The sequence below is a fragment of the Telmatherina bonti genome (genome assembly GCF_933228915.1).
Source record: "Telmatherina bonti genome assembly, chromosome: 22".
Classification (NCBI taxonomy): Eukaryota; Metazoa; Chordata; class Actinopteri; order Atheriniformes; family Telmatherinidae; genus Telmatherina; species Telmatherina bonti.
This window is the reverse complement of record NC_136631.1, coordinates 15,866,954-15,887,882: the sequence shown is the minus strand read 5'-3', so window position 1 is coordinate 15,887,882 and position 20,929 is coordinate 15,866,954. Positions and strand designations below refer to the sequence as shown.

Sequence of the window (20,929 nt, the reverse complement as noted above, 5' to 3'; positions counted from 1 at the left end):
TTCAGATTTAGCACATCACATAATATTTGAAGTATCTAACCCTCAATTCATTACAGCATATTAATGGATGCATTACAACTTATGTAGCTTATCTATCTGGTTTCTCTTACTCCCCCCCCCCCCTTTTTGGGTTTGGTTTAAATAGTCCACAGTCGTAGTAGAATAGGCTACTGAGAATTTTTTCAGAATTTATTTTCTTGCTATAACCAAAACCTATAAGCAATCGCTTTTATTAGGTGGATTTAAAGCAGCAAAGAAACAAAGCGCTCCTTGTTCTCTTCTGTAGAGGATTAAAAACTGAGACAAAAGACCTACCAGCAAATATTAAGTATTAGCTGGGATATATATATATATTTTATTTAATTGTAGTCCTCTGCTGTTTTATGTTGACTAGTAAGGCTGTGTTTTGTTGTGAAGCTCCGCGAGCCGTCCTTGTCATTTCTTATCTCAGCAGCTGGGTGGAGTAAAAGTTAGTCCAGCTCTTACCTTCTCAGGAATATTCTCAGAGCTTGAGTATTTATCGAGCTTCTACAGAGGAAGCCAGACATGTGGGAAGAACCCGGTTCTTGTAAAGCCGGAATTCAGCCAGGTCCTGTTGTGGTTGTCTGTAAGGGGCAAAGGAAAGAAGTATTCCTGTCAAGTGATTGATTTTTAAGACGTCACGTGCAGACGAAAGTGATACTTGGTGTTCTTCATTTTTGCTTAGTTCTTGCAGAAGTTGTTGTTTCCACTGGTATTTTCTGCTATTTTTGAGCATTCATTGGAGCTGAAACAGGAAAAAATGGAAGACAGAAGCGCTCAGGACAGCACTGAGAACAGTCCGCATCTGGGAGACAATGCTCCAGACTCCACAGTCCAAATGGAAAGCAGCGGCATCCCAAATGGGGACAGCGGCTCTGCGCTCACTACGCGCCTGTACAACAGGCGCTGGGTGATAGTGTTCCTGTTCAGCTCCTACTCTCTGAGCAACGCTTACCAATGGATCCAGTACGGAATCATCAGCAACATAATTATGAAGTTCTACAATGTGGATGGCTTCTCTGTAGACTGGCTGTCCATGATCTACATGCTCACCTACATCCCTTTCATATTCCCAGCGACCTGGATCCTGGACAAGAAAGGACTGCGGTTGACAGCGCTGGTTGCAAACGCGCTCAACTGCGCAGGGACATGGATAAAAGTGGCTAGTGCCAGGCCTAACCTCTTTTGGGTGACTATGCTGGGACAGTTTGCAAGTTCCCTTGCTCAGGTCTTCATCCTCGGGATGCCCTCCAGCCTTGCGTCCACCTGGTTCGGCGCAGATGAGGTTTCCACCGCCTGCTCAATTGGAGTTTTTGGAAATCAGGTGAGTAGAAGCAAATGTGAAGAAAATAGGAGTACTCATGAGTTTGTTTCGTTTTCCTCTTTTATTTTCATTTAATTTGTGTGTTTATTTACATCAATAACCTGCGTTTTTATCAACATCAACAACCTTGGTGTAAGTTGGTGTAAATCCTTGGCTGGATATGGCGATAGAAATTTCTCTGACTCCAAAATCCTTGACCCAGAACTTCACAAGAAATAACACCAAACCTCAACTTTGAATTTATTTCTTTATTTGCTCATTTAACTTAATTCTGTTATTAAATAAAGTTGGTCTAAATCTAAATTTTTCTTTAAATACTCTCATATTGCATTTGGTTAGTTTGGTTGCATGTTCCCAACAAATGTGCAACAAATACACATCAAAACCTTTACAGGATTTATGTGTCTGTAGAAGTTTTTGTTGTTGCCTCCTTTGCCAAACTGGACAACTGACACTGTCTTCATTTGATGTTTTATTTGTGTTTTTTACCGGAAAGATATATATTGTTTGGTGACTATACCAGACTGAAGTGTAATCACTGTTCATTGTCCTTATATAGACCTCAGATATTGAATGTTTAGCTGCATAATAATTCACACCACACAATTTTTGAGTCTGACTTTCTCTAACAAATACATCTGAGTGGCTGGGTTGGTGTTGACCTGCACAGAGTCACTGAAAACACGTATTTCCAGTGTATTGTCTGAGTGCGTCTATACTTTTGGAGCATGTGAATGTGAGTATTTGTGTGCATGTGCACACGTGCTACAGCTTATCTGCATAATTCACAGTGCTTACCTTGAAAAAGCTTATCAGGGTTCATGGATTTTTCTTACTTGTGAGTACATTTCGAATGGACTTATTGTCATCGTCGGTGTTCAGTGGTGGAGGAAGTGCTTAAATAAATGTACAGATGAATTAGACTTTCTGTTGTTACACATGTGGTTAAAGTCACTTCTAATTATTTTATATGGTTAAAATGTCCAGGTCCCTTCCAAACAGCCACAAGATACAAATATAAGGCTATGCTGTTAAAGAGATACTAAAGGTAAACTGTATACATAATTCTGTCATGTATAGAAGAAATCCTGATTTGGACCTTGATATAAAGACTCTTTCCTAAGAAATTCCTGGCATTAACTGGAAGTGTGAGAAACTGTTTCTGAAGTAAGAGGTAGTCACAGTGCAAGTAATAGAGGTCATGAGGCCACAAAAGCAAATATTAAGGAGGAACCAAATACAGAAAGTGTGCCACAAGGTGAAAACCATTCATAAGCCTTAGTGCATGCGATGCTTCCAGTGGCTCATGGATCACTCATGTTGTTTGTATTTATGAAGTAACAAAAGAACAAATATGCCGGATCAAATATGGTCAAATTTAGCCATAATTTCTTGAAAATAAAGAACTGGAATTTTCTGAAGTTACTGAGTTATTAATATTATCATGGTCAGATGTAATGACCACTTGAAATTTGAATGTTTTTACAATAGTGAGTAATGAGTAAACTGGTTTCCAAGAGCTGGGGTTCAACAGAAGGTGAGGTGAACCTGAGATGGGAGGCAAGTTGATGGTTCACTGAGGGGAAACAGAGAGGTAGTTAATGGTGTCCAAACTGGTGACAGAGTATGTGATGTAGTCCAGAGAACTACAGAGTTAACAAGAGATTCAGACAAAATGGTCCAGAAGAGTAACGCTGGTGCCAGCAATGGTCAGCATATCTGAGAGCAAAACTATCTTGACTTACAAAGACTGGTTGGAGGCAGGGAGGGGCTGTCGATGTGAAGGCATAAAGTTGAAGACAAATCCAAGGCGAGGGGTAAAGCTAGGGTAGAGTTCTGTGAAGAATAAAAACACTCACTTTTACTAGCCAGTAGACAGGCTGGTAAAGACACTGGATCGCTGGGCAAATGGCAGAGCTCCATCAGTGCAATAACCACTCTGCTCACCAGGGACCAGAGTTCTGCTGTGATAAAATGTATAGTTTTTGTGCTAAGCTACTATTAGAAAATAGACAAAATACTCAAAGTACCAATGGAAAAACAACAACTTCCAGAATTCAGGGCTTCATTGTTTGAAAAACATGATCAACCTGATATTAAAGATGAACTTATATCGCTTGTCATACTAATTTGTGCAATAACATTCTCGCACCAAAATAATGTGTAGCCTACTGAGATATTTTACAATTTTTAAATTTGACAATTTTATACCATTTGGCCCCACAGAGTTTGTGTATTTTTAAAAAAAAAATGTAACTAATATAACTAATTTGATTATACTTAAGTAAAAAAGGCTGAAATGAATGATAAAGAGTTGTTAATCATACAACTGAGGTCTACAATCGTATATTTTCAAAGAAAACACGACATAAAAATGTCGTCAAATGCTGAGGTTATGCCTTAGGGTCACGTGACATTAACGTTACCCGCTATCACTTTACGAAGTTATCGCGTCATTTTGTCACAATGGTGAGTAAAAAGCAATAAATCTTAATCAACAAGTAGTTATTTTGAAATTGCAGCATGATAAAATAAAAAAATCTTGATAAAAGATTATTTATTTATTTTTACAAATATAAAAGTAATCGCTTAGTATCAAAGTTGCATCGCATTCCGCTTGAACACTACTTTTTGTAATTTTGATGAAAAAAAATGTTTTAGAAAAAAAGGTGAAATTACCTTTTTTCCCCACAGAAACAATATTGTCAGTGGGAGAAAGTGTGCGATGGTACAATGTCTTGTTAGCCGATTCTGGAGCTGAGCTAAGCTAGGCACTCCAGTTGCCCCCCTCATTTTTATATATTTTATCCAAGCCAGGATAATGAAATAACATAATAACTTTATAAAATATTTATAAATAATATTTAAGTCTGATTAGAGTGATGAAATGTTGATGCTTCTCTAAAAAATGGTGCCTCCTGTTTCTTTTTCTCAGCTAGCATGGTGCAAAATTTGTTAACAACTGGTAAAGAAAATTTAGTGAAACGGTAAAATACAATGACAGTCCCCCCACCCCCCCACCCCCATCGCACACAAATTTACTGTTCCTTCTGAATTTTCATGCCTTTTATTTTAATTTGTATACTACTCAATCCGGTTTTCAAGAGGGTTTTAAGATAGTGTTGTTGAATGTAAGTTCTGGTTTTGGTTTAGTTTAAAAATAAGGACAAAACATGATTGCAGTAAAATCACAATATTCATATGACACAATATCTAGACATTGTCACAGTATATTTACAATTTGACTATCTAACTATATTTTACTAAACATGCAACGTCAGATAGTGAGATTTACTTCTCATTTGGGGAAAATATTCCTGGACTTTGGATGCTTATTTTTAGGGAGGCAGCCCAGTGGGAAATGACGTGACCACTGTCGCCATCTTCTGCTGGTAATGTGCATTTATGCAGCTTACTTTTGATTTTGTATACATGTTCTCCGACAACAGGTATGTTTTTTTGTCACAGTTCTTTTGACAGCTCTAATTTTTTTTTTATAGGCATCTTGCAAATTAATATAAAATAAAAATTCGGTACATTTATAGATAATACTTTGTTGATTCTCTCTTATAAGACGCCTTTGATCGCGTTTAGCGTGAAGCCCATGTGTTTCAGGTTATAACAGTTTAATCATAAGATAATTTAATGATCGGTCTACCAGTTGTGGTGAAACGCGTTATTGCAGTGTGTTTTTATGGAAATCACGCGTGTGCCAGCGAGGCAACCTCGTTTATGGGCAACTACTGTGCGGGATGTCTGCGCACTGCCGGTGAATCATGACTCAACTTCATATTTATTTGAGAGGATCTTTCCTCTAAGACGGGAATGATTAGAAAACATGGCGTACTTTTGAAGTTTAGACAGGGCGTTTGGCCTTTTTGTTTCTGTTCACTTCCTCCATTCCTGATTTACTCAGAATAAAGTAGCAGACGAGAGACTGCCCGGCAGCCAGCGGAAATTTCCAGTGGGCTTTAAGCCACAACCACTATGGATATGTCCAGAGCTTCAGGTTACTCATTAATCCATAGCATCTTCCACTAGATTGATTGAAAGGTTGTTATTACGTATTTAAAAGCTAAAAAATATTGTAATAGCTAAAAATCAGATTGTTATTCTCTTATTGTACAATAAAAGCTATAAAATAGTTTTTAATGTTTATTTGCAAGGGTCCTATCTAGATTACATTCATTTTAATTTAATTGATTAGATTAATTTAGTTATCAATATTAATCAATTGTTCAGTCCCTCAAGCCATTTTTTTTAAAGCAAATTTACTCAGAAAAATAAACATGCTTTGCTAAGGGTACTGATTCTGTAAACTATGATTAACAGTGACAAGATGTATTTATATGCTCGCTGTATTGAAATTGAACTAAAACTGACTTAATTCACATTGGAAACATCCCAGGGGGCCATATTGTCTGAGTTTTCAGTCTCCTCCTTGACCTTTGTGCAGTTGCTGACCTCATTTAAGTTTTGCAGGGCTTGTAAAAGTTTGAGTGCTGGTTTTCAGAATTTATATTGCTGTTCATAACAAAATAACCACAAACAGAAGTTAAAACCTGTTTCATGGTTGACAATAAGTTGTATCATCTTAAGTGAGTTTAACAGATTAACATTTTCTTTTTAGAAGCCCAAGGGTATTAATTCTTCTTTCAATGATTTACCCCAAATGCTTCCATAGAATATTTTAAGGTGTGAGATTATTGGGTTTTCTTGGTTTTTTAATTTTCCTTAGAATTCACTGCAACATAAGCCTAAAGCTGGATTGAAACTGCTCTCCAAATATAATTCAATTTCTGCAAAGGAGTTTTACTTGTTTTGAGTAAACAAATGTAGTGTCATGTGCAGAATCTAATACTTACTGTAGTGTTAAATGTGTACAAATGAGGCAGGACTCCTCCCTGAAGGATGTGTTTGTTTAAGTATTGCTGGACAGTAAAACTGGGCTCCATTCGAGTTGCTCTCTGCTGTCAAAGATTCTTTTTATTTATCTTTCCAGCTGTTTGAAATTTTCTTGGTCATCCTTTTTATATATAATTTCTCTATTGCTTTTTTGAACCTTGAAAATAGCTCAGTTTTGTAGCTTTCTTGTGCTTCTTTGGCACTGCTGATAGGAGTCCCGGTCTTCTGATTATTTGGATAGAGTTTGTGGAGTCAGACTTTTTGTGTACTTTTGAGATATGCATTTGCATTACATAGCATTTCCTAAAAGACTGTAAGTCAATCATAGGTCTGAAAGATTATTAAAAGTTATCTAAATGCTCAAACCCATGTGGGTAACCAAGCCTTTGTTGAGTGCTTATTGTCTTTCCTCTGAAACAGTAAAAAACTAAGCTGATGAGCAAATTTTTGAATAATCTTATATTATTTAAATATTGTCATTTGGAGATTGGTCCATTTTTGCTTGCTTAAAAGTTTGATGTGTAGGATATCTAGCAGTTAGCAGCTCAGTATATCCTACTGTTCCCCTAAACCAGCCACAAAATATGCAACAAGTCTAGTTTATAATCTCTGAGACCTCTGTCTGTAGTCATATCATGGTCATTATTTTTATTTGCATTGAATGTAAATATGTATGAACTACATTCATATTCTTAATCTAAAATACTTTTTCAGCTTTTTGATGAACTTGAACTACTTGGTACACTTAATTCCTTGTGAACTTTATCTCTTACGTGCACATCTAAGTAAGCATGTGTGTCATGTGCTTAACTTTAGCAATAAAGCCAGTTTTCTCCTGTTAAACACCTGCTATCTGATATTATGTTGTGCTTTACTCTGACCTAAACTGGAAGGAGGAGTTTGAAATGAGAAGTAAAACTAACAAACGAAATCAACCACATGACTGAAGAGGTATTGAATAACAGCGCACGCAGACAAGCACTGCCACTGGGAGAAGCAGTCAGGTATGTGACTGTTGACTTAGATCAGAGCCATCAACTTTACTTGTCATATCGAAATTGCTCTCTAAGTCGACCTTTTCTAAATCAGCAAGAGTAATTGGTGATAATCTCCTTTTTAGGCTCAGCAGGTGAGCTTGTTTATCGTCAGCATTTAGGAAATTCCTGCTGGGTGGGAGGGGCTAGTCAGGTAAAGTGCCATGGTTTATACAGAATCCGCATACAAGGAGAACTTTTTCCTCTTCCTTCCAGCTGTCAAATGCAACAGAAGTCCGATTGGAATCAGAAGAACTTCAGCTGGAGCAACATGAGTTCTCAGGACAAGTGCTCGCATGAATGGATTGACAATACCAGGGACAGTGGTTGCCCTGTAAGGAAAGAGAGCGCTAGTTTTGGAGAATACAGACACCACCTTCCTTTGGGAGACAGCAACGACACCTTGGACAATTCAGTTGCGGATGAGGCTAACCTTCTCCCACTGATGGAGACCAGGTTGTACAAGCGGCGATGGGTTATGCTGTTCCTGTTCAGCATATATTCCATGAGCAATGCTTTTATGTGGCTGCAGTATGGTATCATCAGCAACATCTTCATGCGCTTCTACAAAATTGACTCCATGACCATTGACTGGCTCTCAATGATTTATCTCCTCACCTACATCCCTCTTATCATGCCTGTCGTGTGGACACTTGACAACCGAGGTATTAGAGACGTTGTGGTGGTTGGGTCAGCCTTCAACTGCATTGGGGCCTGGATAAAGACTGGCACAGCTGATCCTAACATGTTCGCCATGACCTTCTTCGGGCAGTTTGTGTGTTCAGTGGCCACAGTTTACATCCTTGGCATCCCATCCAAACTTGCGTCCCTGTGGTTTGGGCAGCAGGAAGTTTCCACCGCCTGCTCCATTGGTGTACTAGGAAATCAGGTGTGTCTCTTGTTACATGCTACGTCAACAAACATCTTTGGCATTGTGTTATTGTGTGGGAGTTATGCACTTTTTACGCAACTCTTGCATATGCATGGTTGTGGGAAAGTGATAGAAATCTCCAGTAACTTTAACAATCTTTGCAGTATATCTGAATGATTTAAGCTGGAAACAAAAAGCCACATGTTATGACATGTCAGTGTTTGACATGTGACTTATCTTCTCTGTTCCTCTGTTTCCAACCTTTTCCTGAGACAGCAGGTTTAACAGAGTTAGCCATCTCTTCCCCTGTAAAAGGAAAGTTATGACTGGTATCCACCTGCAATTTCCAACAGCACTAAAGATCTGATAGTAAAGAAGCTAAGCAGAACCAAGCATGCTTACAAGCTGAGTTTTACTTCTGTTAAATAACCACAATGTTTTGTTTTTTTTTAAATTGCTTTTTGGCATACATGAGAAGTCAAGGAATAAAGTGGATTTTGTTTTAAAAATAAATAAAATAGATCATTTAGATGCTACATTTAGCATATGCATTTTTTAGTTTTAAATAGAAACATTTCTTATGAAGATGTTTTATGTTAACATCATTAGCATTTACATATCAGACAAATGGAAAGATGCACACATAGTTATGACTCAGCTGCAACACCACTCCCCCAGTTTGAATTACCTATTTAATGATTTCAGGGTATAAAACAATAGCAGGTTGAAGTAACAGAAGTAAATAGATTACCAGTAATAGTAGCACTCGTTCTTATCACACTAAAACAAGGAGACATACTGGTTTTGTCTAACTATTCAAGGTGATTTTCTTCATGTCTGTGTGTGTGGTTTGTTCTTTCTAGCCTGGGGAAATTGCTGGGGATGGCGGGTGATTTCTACCGCTTGAACCGTCTGCTTCTCAACAAGTGCCCACGGCTTGGGTAAATTAAATGTACAATCAGATTACAGACAGAATCCTGTGTCTATTGCATGATTGCCAGGCTTGCTGAAAGCACTTAAATTATACAACACTTTCTTGATCATTTGAAAACACAAGCAGACTTCTGGTAATGTCTCACACCTCCTTTAAGTTATATTTTTGTAACATTTATCTGGAAAGCCAGTCAAACTTGCAGAATATACAATAAATATGCAGTATTACAAAGCGAAAAGATGTAGTTTGTTAACAGAGGAACACCATTTTAAACCCCTTGTTGCTACTTGAATACATGACTAGAGGAACAATCTGCCTTCATAATTCAGTTAAGGTAAAAGTGTTTCCTACTTCCCAGGCTATAGAAATAAGTATAAGCACTACAAGTTATATATAGGCTGCGAAGATGCTTTGGGATCTTATTGTGCTTATGTTATGTACAGTACATCATCAAAAAGCACCTTTCCATTTTATGCTTTTTTTTACCCCAGAGGGTCAGCTGTTTTTAATTCATCTGAAACGTCCGCTTTCACCTGTGTTAGACAAAGAACGGCATACCGGTTATTGTCATGCTTGATCTTGCTTTGCGTTTTAGTGTCGCTCCCTAGCAGAGCAGATAAAAGGATACATTGTGGTTGATGTTTACTTGCTCACCATGACTTAATTGTCTTGGCTTTTGGTAACTAAACAGGATTCTGCAAAGTACTGATGTCTCAGTAGTTAACATATCCCCATGGACATTCAGAAATACTTCACATGAACAAAGCTGAGGCAAGATTTTCACAAAGGCCTGTGATTCTAAAGATGAAACAATTACTCACCAGTAACTAACTCAGGTTGCATGTTTTTTTCAAGTTATTAACATGTGCTGTCACTAAAATAAGGATGAATTGAATATCTTCTGTTTACTTTGAATGTTTAACAGTAATTGCACGAAGATGCTTCTGGTCAGTTTTATTGGCTCTTGTGAATGTTGCATAATGTTTTCTCTTACACAATAACAACAGAGTGAGTAAATGCTTGTTCAAGCTGCTCATTTGGTGTAACATCAGAGTTGTAAAGCTTCTAATGTATGCTGTGAGGATAACAGGAGGACCTTTTTTTTTTTTTATCATAGTGGATGTTACATTGTCGGGATGACTGAGGGGTCTAAGATGTTTCTGTGCTTGAAGTTCTCAGACGCTTCACAGGTTTGTTCCTTTTGAAGGAACATGTCTCTTCTCTCACCTTTCCCTTTAGAGTGGAGGGACCTCGGCTGATGTCCCTTCTGGAAAGTTCTTAAGTATGAGGAAGTGGGCACTTCTCCTGTGGTATTCAAATTTGGAAAGTTTCGTCCCCTTCACCCATCTATAAACAATCCATTGAATTAGGGATGTACCGATCCACTTTTTTGGAGTTCTGATCCGATACCAATATCTGAAATTTGAGTATCTGCAGATACTGTTTATGTGAACATTATTGTGACGATGGTTATTATTGCTTACAACTGTTTAAGATTTCATTAGGTTGTCATAAATTACTCATCCTTTCTGAAGTTACCTCACTAAAACAAATATAACATTACAGATCTAACAATTTCAACAAGTTTTAATTTGATTTGGCACATTTTACCTAAATACAACTATAAATGTGTGGTTTAGAAACAAAGATCTAGCTTTTAGTGTAACAAAAAATGTCACATTTGAACATTTAAGGCATTTATTTCTTTTAAAACATCTCCGAAGCATGTCATTAAACACATCTGCGCTAGCTTGACTAGTGTGGTATAAGGTATCTGTTGTGGTATCGGTACACTTTTATTAATACAAAGTACGAGTACACATGCTTGGTATTAAGCCGATACTAATATTGGTATATAAGCATCCCTACATTGAATTGTTACCGATAAAAGAAATTGGTAGGTGTGTTGGGGTTATAAAAATTAAATGGATGTAATTTCATCTTAATACTAGCTGTTTGTCCCCACAAAGATAACTATGTACATCTGTACTTTTTAATACCCAACTTGTTAATATGATGTTAAGCTATTCATTTAACAAGCCCTTTGACAGGATTATAGTCATACCACCACATGCGGTACATGAGCATGCACTTCAAATGTTTTCCAATAATGGGTATTCAGTCGCTCAGAATGATGCCCAGCACTCAAACACCAGTCAGGTGTAACCCTTCGCTGTTCTTCTTTGCAGGGCAGCACCTTGTTCATAAAGTCTAACTTCTTTTTTCATTTTGAATTCTCTACCTGAAATTTTCACCACTTTTTTTCATGACCTGGGCCATTTGAAACCTTTTTGCTTGTGTGTGTGTGTGTGTGTGTGTGTGTGTGTGTCGCCGTCAGCGACAAGTAGTCTTTTTTTCTTCTTTTCTTTTAAATTTTGTGACTTTTATCTGCAGATGGGTATTGCCATTGGGTTCCTGGTTCCACCCATTCTTGTGCCCAATTTGGATGATGTGAATGAGCTGGCGTATCACATCAGAGTCATGTTTTACATCAGCGCAGGTTTGGCAACCCTCATCTTTGTCCTTGTGATTATTGGTAAGTCTTCAAGGGAACATGGTTCTTTAACCACACAGATTCAGAGGTTGCACGAGCTGTCAAGGTTTCATCATCCAGCAGAAGTCAACTGCAGATCCCTTTTAGCAATAACAAAAATTTCTTGCTATTGTCATGAAAATGTGTGAAGCAAACAGTGATCTTGGTCTCTATTATTGTGGGCTGTGACATGCCTCCTTTTTCCCGAAAAGGATTTGTACTTTCTTATTACATAACATGACAAGTGGCTATCGGAAAGATTTTTATAACATTAGAAGTCAGTTTTTGACAACTATGATTTACTTTTTTTATATGGTTGCCAGGCTCCTTAGCCCGCCCTCATAGGAAGCTGAGTATTCCTGAGATGTGCTTTCTACTGTTCAACAGACTGGCAGTTCACCAGATGAGCAGCTGCAATAATTGCTATAATTGTCTTCTGTCTGATAAGATTTGATTTGACACATTACGAAATACAAGCAAGAACTCAGGACGTCATAGAGGCTCTCTACAGCCGCTCTATTAAATTCTCCTTTCACCTCCACCAGCAACTAAAGCACAGTGGCAGTCAGAGGCACAGTGAGAAAGAGTCCTTTAATAGTCTCTTTTTCTGATTAGCGTTATGAATTGATTGACAAAATGTAGAAATCTGGAGTAGAAAAAAGTTTGAGATTATTTTGGAAAAGTGGTATACATACATACATATAGCATTTTGACTTTTTATTAATTGCCGTTAATTATCCGTCAGTCAGTCAGTCAGTCAGTCAGTCAGTCAGTCAATCAGTTCGTATTAAAAGGAGATGACAAAATGTTGTCATTATAAGCTCAGTCAGAACTCACATCTCCTACATGATCCCTTAATGGTATTGTCCAATTAAAGTCACATAGTGAGTCACTTTTTGACCAAAGATTCGCAGACATTCTTTTTCAAAGACCAATATTTAGACTTCAGTTCTAAATTTAAAGAAAATGTAAATTTAAATTTACCTCTCCCTCCCCTCCTAAGCGAGAAACTATGAGGACTAATAAAGGCTTGGGGAAATGTTTTGGACAACAGGAGTAACTTAGCTGTGCAACATGGCAAACTGATAGAAATACACACTGTCTGATTTAAATGGCTCATTATTGGTTAAAAGAAAGCACTGCTTATCATTTTCATGTATTGTACACAAGTCTTTTCCAGTTTTGAATTTTTTACTTCTTCAAATATGTCACATTTCCCCTAAATTCTGTAAGCAGGAGCATAATAATGGTTACATATTGGTGATTCGCATACAAAATATCGTCCTTGTTCAAGACTTTTTAAAAAACATTTCCATATTTATAGAATTTATTTAGATTTTACAAGAGTTTGAGTTCTAAGCTATGGCATTTACTTTTGAAATTTTTTATTTAAAAGTTTGCATTTTAATAAGGGAAAATCTGAAAAAAAAGTCTGTGAAACAATTTATAAGAAGATTGTAAAAGTTTATTGAATGAAGATGCAGATAACTAAATTGCATGTTGACAGAGCTTAATTGTAGATCATCAACTGGCTTGAAAACTGTAGCTATGATGATGCCACTTCTTTGGCACTGCTTTATCTTATCTTGCTGTTGTGAACAAATAGGCATACACACTTACAACCATATTCATATGTAAGTTTTAGTTTATCTTAAATAACACATTAGATTAAAGTGATTGTCCATTCCAGCTAACAGGAAAGCTGACTGTATGGGACCACGTGAAGCTTGATGAAATGCTAGGTTATATTATAATATCTTGTGTCCTAAACATCCAAATGTAACCAGAAATACTGTGTTTGTCATGCAGTGTTTCAGGAGAGACCTGAGATTCCTCCAACCCAATCTCAGGCTCAAGCCAGGAACACTCGGCCAGATGAGTACTCCTACACGGCCTCCATCATGAGGCTGCTTCGGAACAAGCCCTTTATGCTCCTTGTGATCAGCTATGGTTCGTTCCCGTTGCTTTAATTTGTTTGTTACTCCATACATACACTAGTAGAACAGGATATTTTTATGTAATAACATTTTTTTGTTATTTTTTTTCATCATATGTAATGCTAAAAAACTAAAAAAGGTGCTTAAAATGACTTGTTTATTGGGCTCAAGGTAACAATTAAGCTACTTGTTTTGTAAAAAAAAAAAAGTACTTTTAAAAGGAGTTGATATTCTTATACTTCTCTTTCATAACAGTGTCCTAAATACATAATTCTGACATGCTCATCATCCCACTCAGTAACTTTGTACTTTAATCACCTACTCAGGATTGGATGATGTTGCAATATTAAGGTGAAAGGTTCAAATTGATTTCTGCTTGTGGCGCTGCTCATCCATATTTCGGGAATTTCCCAGTCTTAATCAGCAGCTGTGCATGTAAGAATGTGTCATACCCTTACAGCACACTATGTTTGCATTGCATTGGTCTAAAGGTCTTTGAAGATGTGTCATTTTTTATGTAAAGGTCATTATTTGATAATGGTTGTGGTAATGACAACAGTTAATCAGATTTGATACTAATGTAAAACTTTAGCAACGACTGTTAATTTTAGATTACTATACTATTCAAAATAATGCTGATTGATATATGTTACATTTATTTATTTATTTTTTATTAATTGTTTTAACCTGTCCTGTCCATCAACTCAGCATACAGAACAGCAATCTGTGTGCCATATTTTTGCCAGACAGATTTTCTCTGTCAAGGAAGACATGTCGCGTATAGGGCTTCCCTTGGTATTCTGAATATTTTTATATATTTTATATATTTTATATGTTACATTTATGCATTAGTAATATTTATTGCCAAGTGACACCACCCTACGTCCTGGTTATCCCAAAACACACAGAGCCTGTTTTCTGTTTGTTTTCTGCAGGGCTTAACGTTGGTTGCTTCTATGCCATTTCCACACTGTTGAACAGAATGATCATCGAACATTATCCGGTAAGCTGCTGGAACACATTCTGCTCCGTTGTATTTCTATGCTTATTTGTTTTGTTTTTCCCTTTCTTCTTTACTTCTATATGCACTATATGAATAACCCAAACCTGTAAACATTTGTGTTGTTTAACCCTTAAGTTTAAAGCTCCAGTGAAGTTAACCCTAGCACAGATAACAGGAGTCTGGGATTCTGGTTGTAATTGCCCCAGGACAAAATGACTGATGGATTAGAAGAGTCTTATATGGTTTTTAAGACAGAAATGTTAATGATTTTCCTCTCAGGGTGAAGAAGTGAATGCTGGGAGAATTGGTCTAACCATTGTGATTGCTGGCATGGCGGGGTCCCTCATATGTGGTATTTGGCTGGACAAAACCAAAACCTACAAGTAAGATCTAATTTTAAAACGCTGTTTCCCACTGATGTGTACAAGAGCAATACCAAGTTAACTTTCTTACATTTAGAAGGCATCAAAACCAAGAAACACTGAGGACAACCAAAGTCAGTGGGATTCATCTGCTAGAATGTCAGCCTAGCAGATATGTCAGTCCAGGCCAAAAAAAGGTGAACCATTGCAGATTGGCATTACCACTGCAAAAGATTTAACCTCATCCTTTTATTAAATTATTAGATTGGATTATTATCTAAACATTCGAGGGCTGTGACCATATGCTTTTGTCCTGTTCGATTCGATTCAAATTTTCTGGGTGCCCATTCGATTTAAATTGTGATTCTCACAATTCTTAGATATTACTGATTGTTGTAGATTAAAAACAAAAAAGTGTAAAACTTTATTTTGTTTGTCATTTTTCTTGGTTTCAATTACAAAAAAACAACACAGTAGCTAGACCATCATTCTGCTGCTGTAATGCCCAAGAATACAAGTAAAAAGATAAATAAAAACATAAAAAATGACAACAATTTTATAATAGATTAATTCTATTAATTTGAAAAAAAAAATTGTTTAAAAAATCAATTTTAAAATTGTGAAGCAAAAAATCCCGATTTTCAATTTTTTGATTCAATTTTCCCACCCCTAAAAGGTTCTGAATCAAAGCATCATGAAGATTTAAAAAAGGTGGAAAAATGGCGCAGTCCAGCCAAATTGGTTTCTTAGAATGGATGTGCTCCAACATCCACATCTTCAGAGCAGTAGCTCTGATTTAAAACGGTGAATCCTTGAATGAGTGCTCTGAATTGTCAGCTTACAGAAAGATGCCCAAGTGCATGAAAGCTTTTGCTCACACGAATAAGAATACAGTGGAACCGAGGTTTGTATGTGACGTCCCTTTCTGATTATTTGAACTGACAGACTAATCTCGCCTACATCTCTCCACTGTATTAAATACAGAAACACCAGTAGTACATGACTGTATGTAATTATACATACTGTCCTCATTTGAATGTAGTTTGATGTAGACTTTCATTTACTACTTTCTGTAAAGTAAATACCTTCCTGTTTTACCGCTGGTGTTACACAGCTTCTTGTGTTATGGTGTGCAAACGATTGTGACAAGGGAAATTCTCGGCCCTCAGATTCCTTACATGCCAGTATGATGCTTTGCTATCAAAGCAGTTTAACTCACATTTATGTTGGAGATCTTCACACTCTCATTGTGCTTCGCTAGACAATCACAGGATTTTGCTATACAATAACAAAAGTGTTTTCAGCATATTTTACGCGTGACTTTACAAGACACAGCTTCATCAGAGTAAACTTGTTTTTGCTGAAGGTTTCAGTGGTGAGTTTTGAAGGACCCGCACTGACTCTGGAACATTGTTTTGGTTGGTGTTTTGCAGATTTCTCTGGACATTTCTATTTTGTTATAGTTTTTATAGGTTTTCAGTGGATGTTTGTTTTTCTGTCCCAACAATTGATGATGTTCTTCCAAAATGACTTTAGGAACTAAAACAGATAAAGATAGTTCCCTTCTGTTAAAACCAGTGGTGCCAGATGTGTTGAAAGTGATAGCTTTTTGCTATATCAAAAATTCTTTTGCTTTTACCAGCAAATGTTTGATTTTATAAAAGTAAATATAGAATTATCAGATGGTGATCTTTTTAAATATTTGTGTGCATTTACAGGAAACCTTTTGAAATAATACAGGAATATTTTCCTGTTAATCACCTTATACAGGCTTGCAGCAAACCGAGCCTCAACATGCATTACATGACTCAGCCTTGAATGTAAATTTAAAATCGCATTAAGTGATTAGACTGCAAGTTGTATGTGAATATATGTGATAATTATTCTGTCTGTAAATTTTAAGCTGATATTTCTTTCTCCACAGGCAGACCACCCTGGTTGTATATATCCTTTCTCTGGTTGGGATGGTGGTATATGCCTTCACTCTCGGCCTGGGTCACCTGTGGGTTGTGTTTGTCACGGCTGGAGTTTTAGGGTAAGTAATCATTAATCAATAATTGCCACCATTGAGATAAACATCACAGACACAGGTCTTTAAAAAATCTATAAAATCTGAAAAAAAACCAACTTAACTGTGGCATAAAAAATGGTCATAACCAACCAGCAATTGCTAACCACGTGTGTTATCTGTTCATTTTGAGCAGTAACTATTCTGACATGGCTGCTGTTTCCCATGTTTTGACTTCATAAAGCTTTAATAAAACTGCTGTTTTAAAGTGGAAGTATTAAGGCACACTTTTTAAGATATTTTGGCACTTTCTACACGTGATTCAGAGACTATTCTTAAGAACTCAGATTAACATTTAAGATAAATTAAGTCAGAAGGGCTGTCATGCATTACTGAAGGCTGAGCAACTATTTATCTTGAGATGGGTAATGGAAGATAACCCAATGGAAAAGTTATCTATTTATACTGGAGATATTGGAATTGACGAGATGATTATTTTAGAAAGGTTTTTGTCTGTACCTCAGTGCACAGCAGTGCTTTTGAGATTTTATAAACTTAAATAAATGTTACTGTCAGTTTAGTACGATTTATTTCTTGAGCAATGATTATAATCTATGTGGTTAACTGGGAAGTAATGGTATTTACTTTCAGTCAGTGGTGTCAACGTGTGAGTTCCCTTTGCCTTAAGAAAAAGAAAATGTTTAACACTCTTCAGATTAATAAGAATGTTGGATTTGTAATAAACAGTCTCACAGCTAATGCACAGATCTTACAGATCTTACAGACATAGATCTTACAGATCTTTCTTCATAGTTAATGTTTTCAAAATTTCTCTCACATGGCAGCAATTTTGCTTTGTCAAAGCAAAGTTATTGCTCTATTTAATTCCCCACTCCAAGTGTTTGGTTTCCAAAAGTGGTTGCTTTTTATGGTAAGCTGATTACAAACTGCATAACTAGTTTCCATAGCAATTCCACAGCCTGGTATTAATTTTTAAAACCCAGACTAACACATTATGCAGATACTTGTCCTATTTTTATTTCTTTGAGGCTGTTTCTCAGTTATTAACATAATTAAGGCGTGAACTGTGACTGAGCAGCTGTGTCAATTTTGTGTTTTAATTTTAGCTTCATTTCGTCTGTTTGTAGCTTTTTCATGACAGGATATCTGCCTCTGGGCTTTGAATTTGCTGTGGAGCTCACCTTCCCAGAGTCAGAGGGAACCTCATCTGGTCTGCTGAACTGTTCAGCTCAGGTTTGTCCCTGTTGGCTTGATTCTCAGGATAATCATGCACATTTGATCACAAAAGGTTTTGCTTTGGGATTTTGAAAAGTTTTGTAAAACTTGTTTCAGATCTTTGGAATCATTTTTACCATTGGTCAAGGAAAAATTATTGATAAATGGGGAACTTTGGCTGGAAACATTTTCCTGTGTATCTTTCTGCTAATAGGAACAGTAATGACAGGTAAGATATAAACTTTATATTATGACTCGGTTCTTATTTTGTCTGTGACAGTATAAAAACATTGATATTTTGAGATTTTGCAACCTTTTGCTTTGATATACAGTCAGAATATTAAAGGGAGATGTGTTTAATAACAGAGCTAGTTTGCTGAAACCTTAAAACAAGTTCTTTCTCATGGGTAAATGTTGCCACCTTATGGCGTATTTAAGAAATACAATTGCAGTTGGATAGAAAAGATGGCTTTGATTTTCAGAGAATTTTAGAAACATTTTTTCTGCTATGAAATCTCATAGCATTCTTATTCACTGACATATATGCTATCTGTGTTTTTCTACATTCATTCTCTCCATGCAACCTGCAACTCACGGTATTAAAAGTTGCATCGACTTCAGCTCACAGCACAAAACTCAGGGTAATGCAGCAGTGATTTAACTTACTTGACATCTAAATTGCTTTATGTTTATCACAGGACTAATAAAATCTGACCTACGACGACATAAGGCCAACCAGCAGTCTGAGGTGCAAAGAGTGAGCGTAAGTATATCTGTGAGTAACAAGGGGTCAGATATTGGATCTTCACATCCTGGTGGAGAGGGAGGGTGGTAGATCCCTCTCTGGCTCTGGTCTGAGTCTACTCTGCTGCAGTTTTCTGCTGGCTGCTTTGTGGCTGTTGCTCGCACTGCAGCAGACTGCTAACTGACGGCAGGGGTTTCTGCTACACAAGTAAAAACTTTCATTCTTAAAGCTGGGGTAGGTAATCTTCCTCAGAGACATTTTTTACTCTGGCTGAAGTGGTTTCTTGTCCTGATAGTAGTATGTACATTTTGTAATCATGAACAATGAGAAATACGGACCGGTATGGAGTTTTTCATTTCTTATAAAAAAAGCCTTGGATTCCGAAAGGAGCAAAACCGAAGGGGAAGAAGCCAAGACAGGGTGCCGCTTTCAAATCTTGCCAGCTCCTAACATTACCTACCTCAGCTTTAACTGACCAAAAGTCCAGTTTGCTCTCAACTCTGCTTTGTGTGACAGCTTTCCAACTAAATCTAACAAAGATGAATGTTTTATTTGATATACTTTTTGCTAAAAAAAAAAAAAAATAAAAAAAAAAATGGAAATACATAGAAAAACAACACTAATTTAACACTTTTTCTGCATTTTCACATGGGTGCACCTGACAGCTGTTGGATATTTATTCTATTTTAATTGGTCAGAAAAAAGTAAAAAAAAAAAACATGTGACAATAGACTATTATCTATAAAAATATATTCAAGGATAATGTTATCAGTCTCTTTAAAAACAAGCAAAGACATTTAATCCTAAAATAAAACTTAATGACATCCAGCTGCTCAAAATCACCCTTTGATTTTTGAAAATGAAAGCTAATTTAGTTGAAAGCTTGCCTCCCACTGTGTGTACTCTGCAGCTCACCAATTTCATTTTTAAGCAAAGCTCTGGTGCTTTTGCTGTCTTTCCTGATCCTTTTTCTGTTCCTAATGCTCCAGTTATAACAATAAAAATGCAGTTATATCTGAACAACCAACACTTCTGCACAATTATGGATATTTAATAGACCACAACTGCTTTCCTTGTTCCATTTCTTTTAAATAGAAGTTATAAATAAATATTAAATTAAAACATGAAACAGTATTATGAAAGTTTTCCCACAGAGACCCGTGAAAGTATCTTTAGTGGTCTAGTGGACATTCTGCAGGGAGTATAGCTGGGTGTGTAGTTGTTTCTGGTCCCACTGGTGGTGATGTGGTGGTGAAGCATAAGATCATCCTCGAGGCCCCTTCAGAGCTTTGATATCCAAGCTATGATTCCAGCCTACAGGCTCCATCTCATCGGTGCAGGACTATGGGGCCACAGCGTGCAGCAGCCCCTGGCAACGGCAGACATGACATTATCCCACATCTTCACTAAAACCAAAATATACACCTGACAAGGTAGGGGCACAAATCAGTAAAACAGTATCCCACCGAAAACTGCATAATGCACAAAAGTAAAACTATCTCATCAATGTTTTTATTTAAAAAATAAAAAATTAAAATAAAATAAAACAGAAAATTTTACAAGTAATGAAACAACAAACTATAAACTTCATTGTTTCTGCCTGTGCAGTAAAAGAGAGTTTAATTACTTTTTCAGTAAGTTATTAAGTTTTTTAAATATTGGACTGAAGTCAACGTCAGGTTGTTATTAAACAACAGAATGCTGTTTACACACATAAATTGACTTCCTGTCACTGTGGAATCACTTTCTCTGTGATCTCGACCTTCTCTAAAACTCAGAAAATAAACTGACATTTAAGAAATGTGATTCATGGTTTTTGTCTTGTTTAAAGCAAATCAAATTTTTCAGTTTGACATTTGCGATATATGATTGGTACTAACAGTGAGATTTTACTGATTATTTATTAGTTTAAAGATGTTCAACTCTTTTGCATAACATTTTTGGTTGGTGATTTGTTGTCCCTGAACAACCTGAAATCTAATCGTCTTTCTTTGTGTAATCCAGCAAACAAACTCT

At 36.6% G+C, this 20,929-nt stretch overlaps 1 protein-coding gene across 1 annotated transcript; it reads left to right on the top strand.

Annotated features, from left to right (window-relative positions):
- Positions 1-781: 781 nt before the first annotated feature.
- Positions 782-20,301, top strand: flvcr2a (FLVCR choline and putative heme transporter 2a; the record flags this gene model as incomplete). The annotated part of the gene is made up of 12 exons (XM_079261572.1): positions 782-1,345; positions 4,688-4,737; positions 7,501-8,173; positions 11,484-11,625; positions 13,432-13,572; positions 14,495-14,562; positions 14,842-14,945; positions 16,849-16,959; positions 18,081-18,186; positions 18,286-18,397; positions 18,867-18,931; positions 20,227-20,301. The coding sequence occupies 12 exons, from the start codon at positions 782-784 to the stop codon at positions 20,299-20,301; spliced, it is 2,211 nt and encodes a 736-aa protein (XP_079117698.1).
- Between the last annotated feature and the right edge of the window lie 628 nt (positions 20,302-20,929).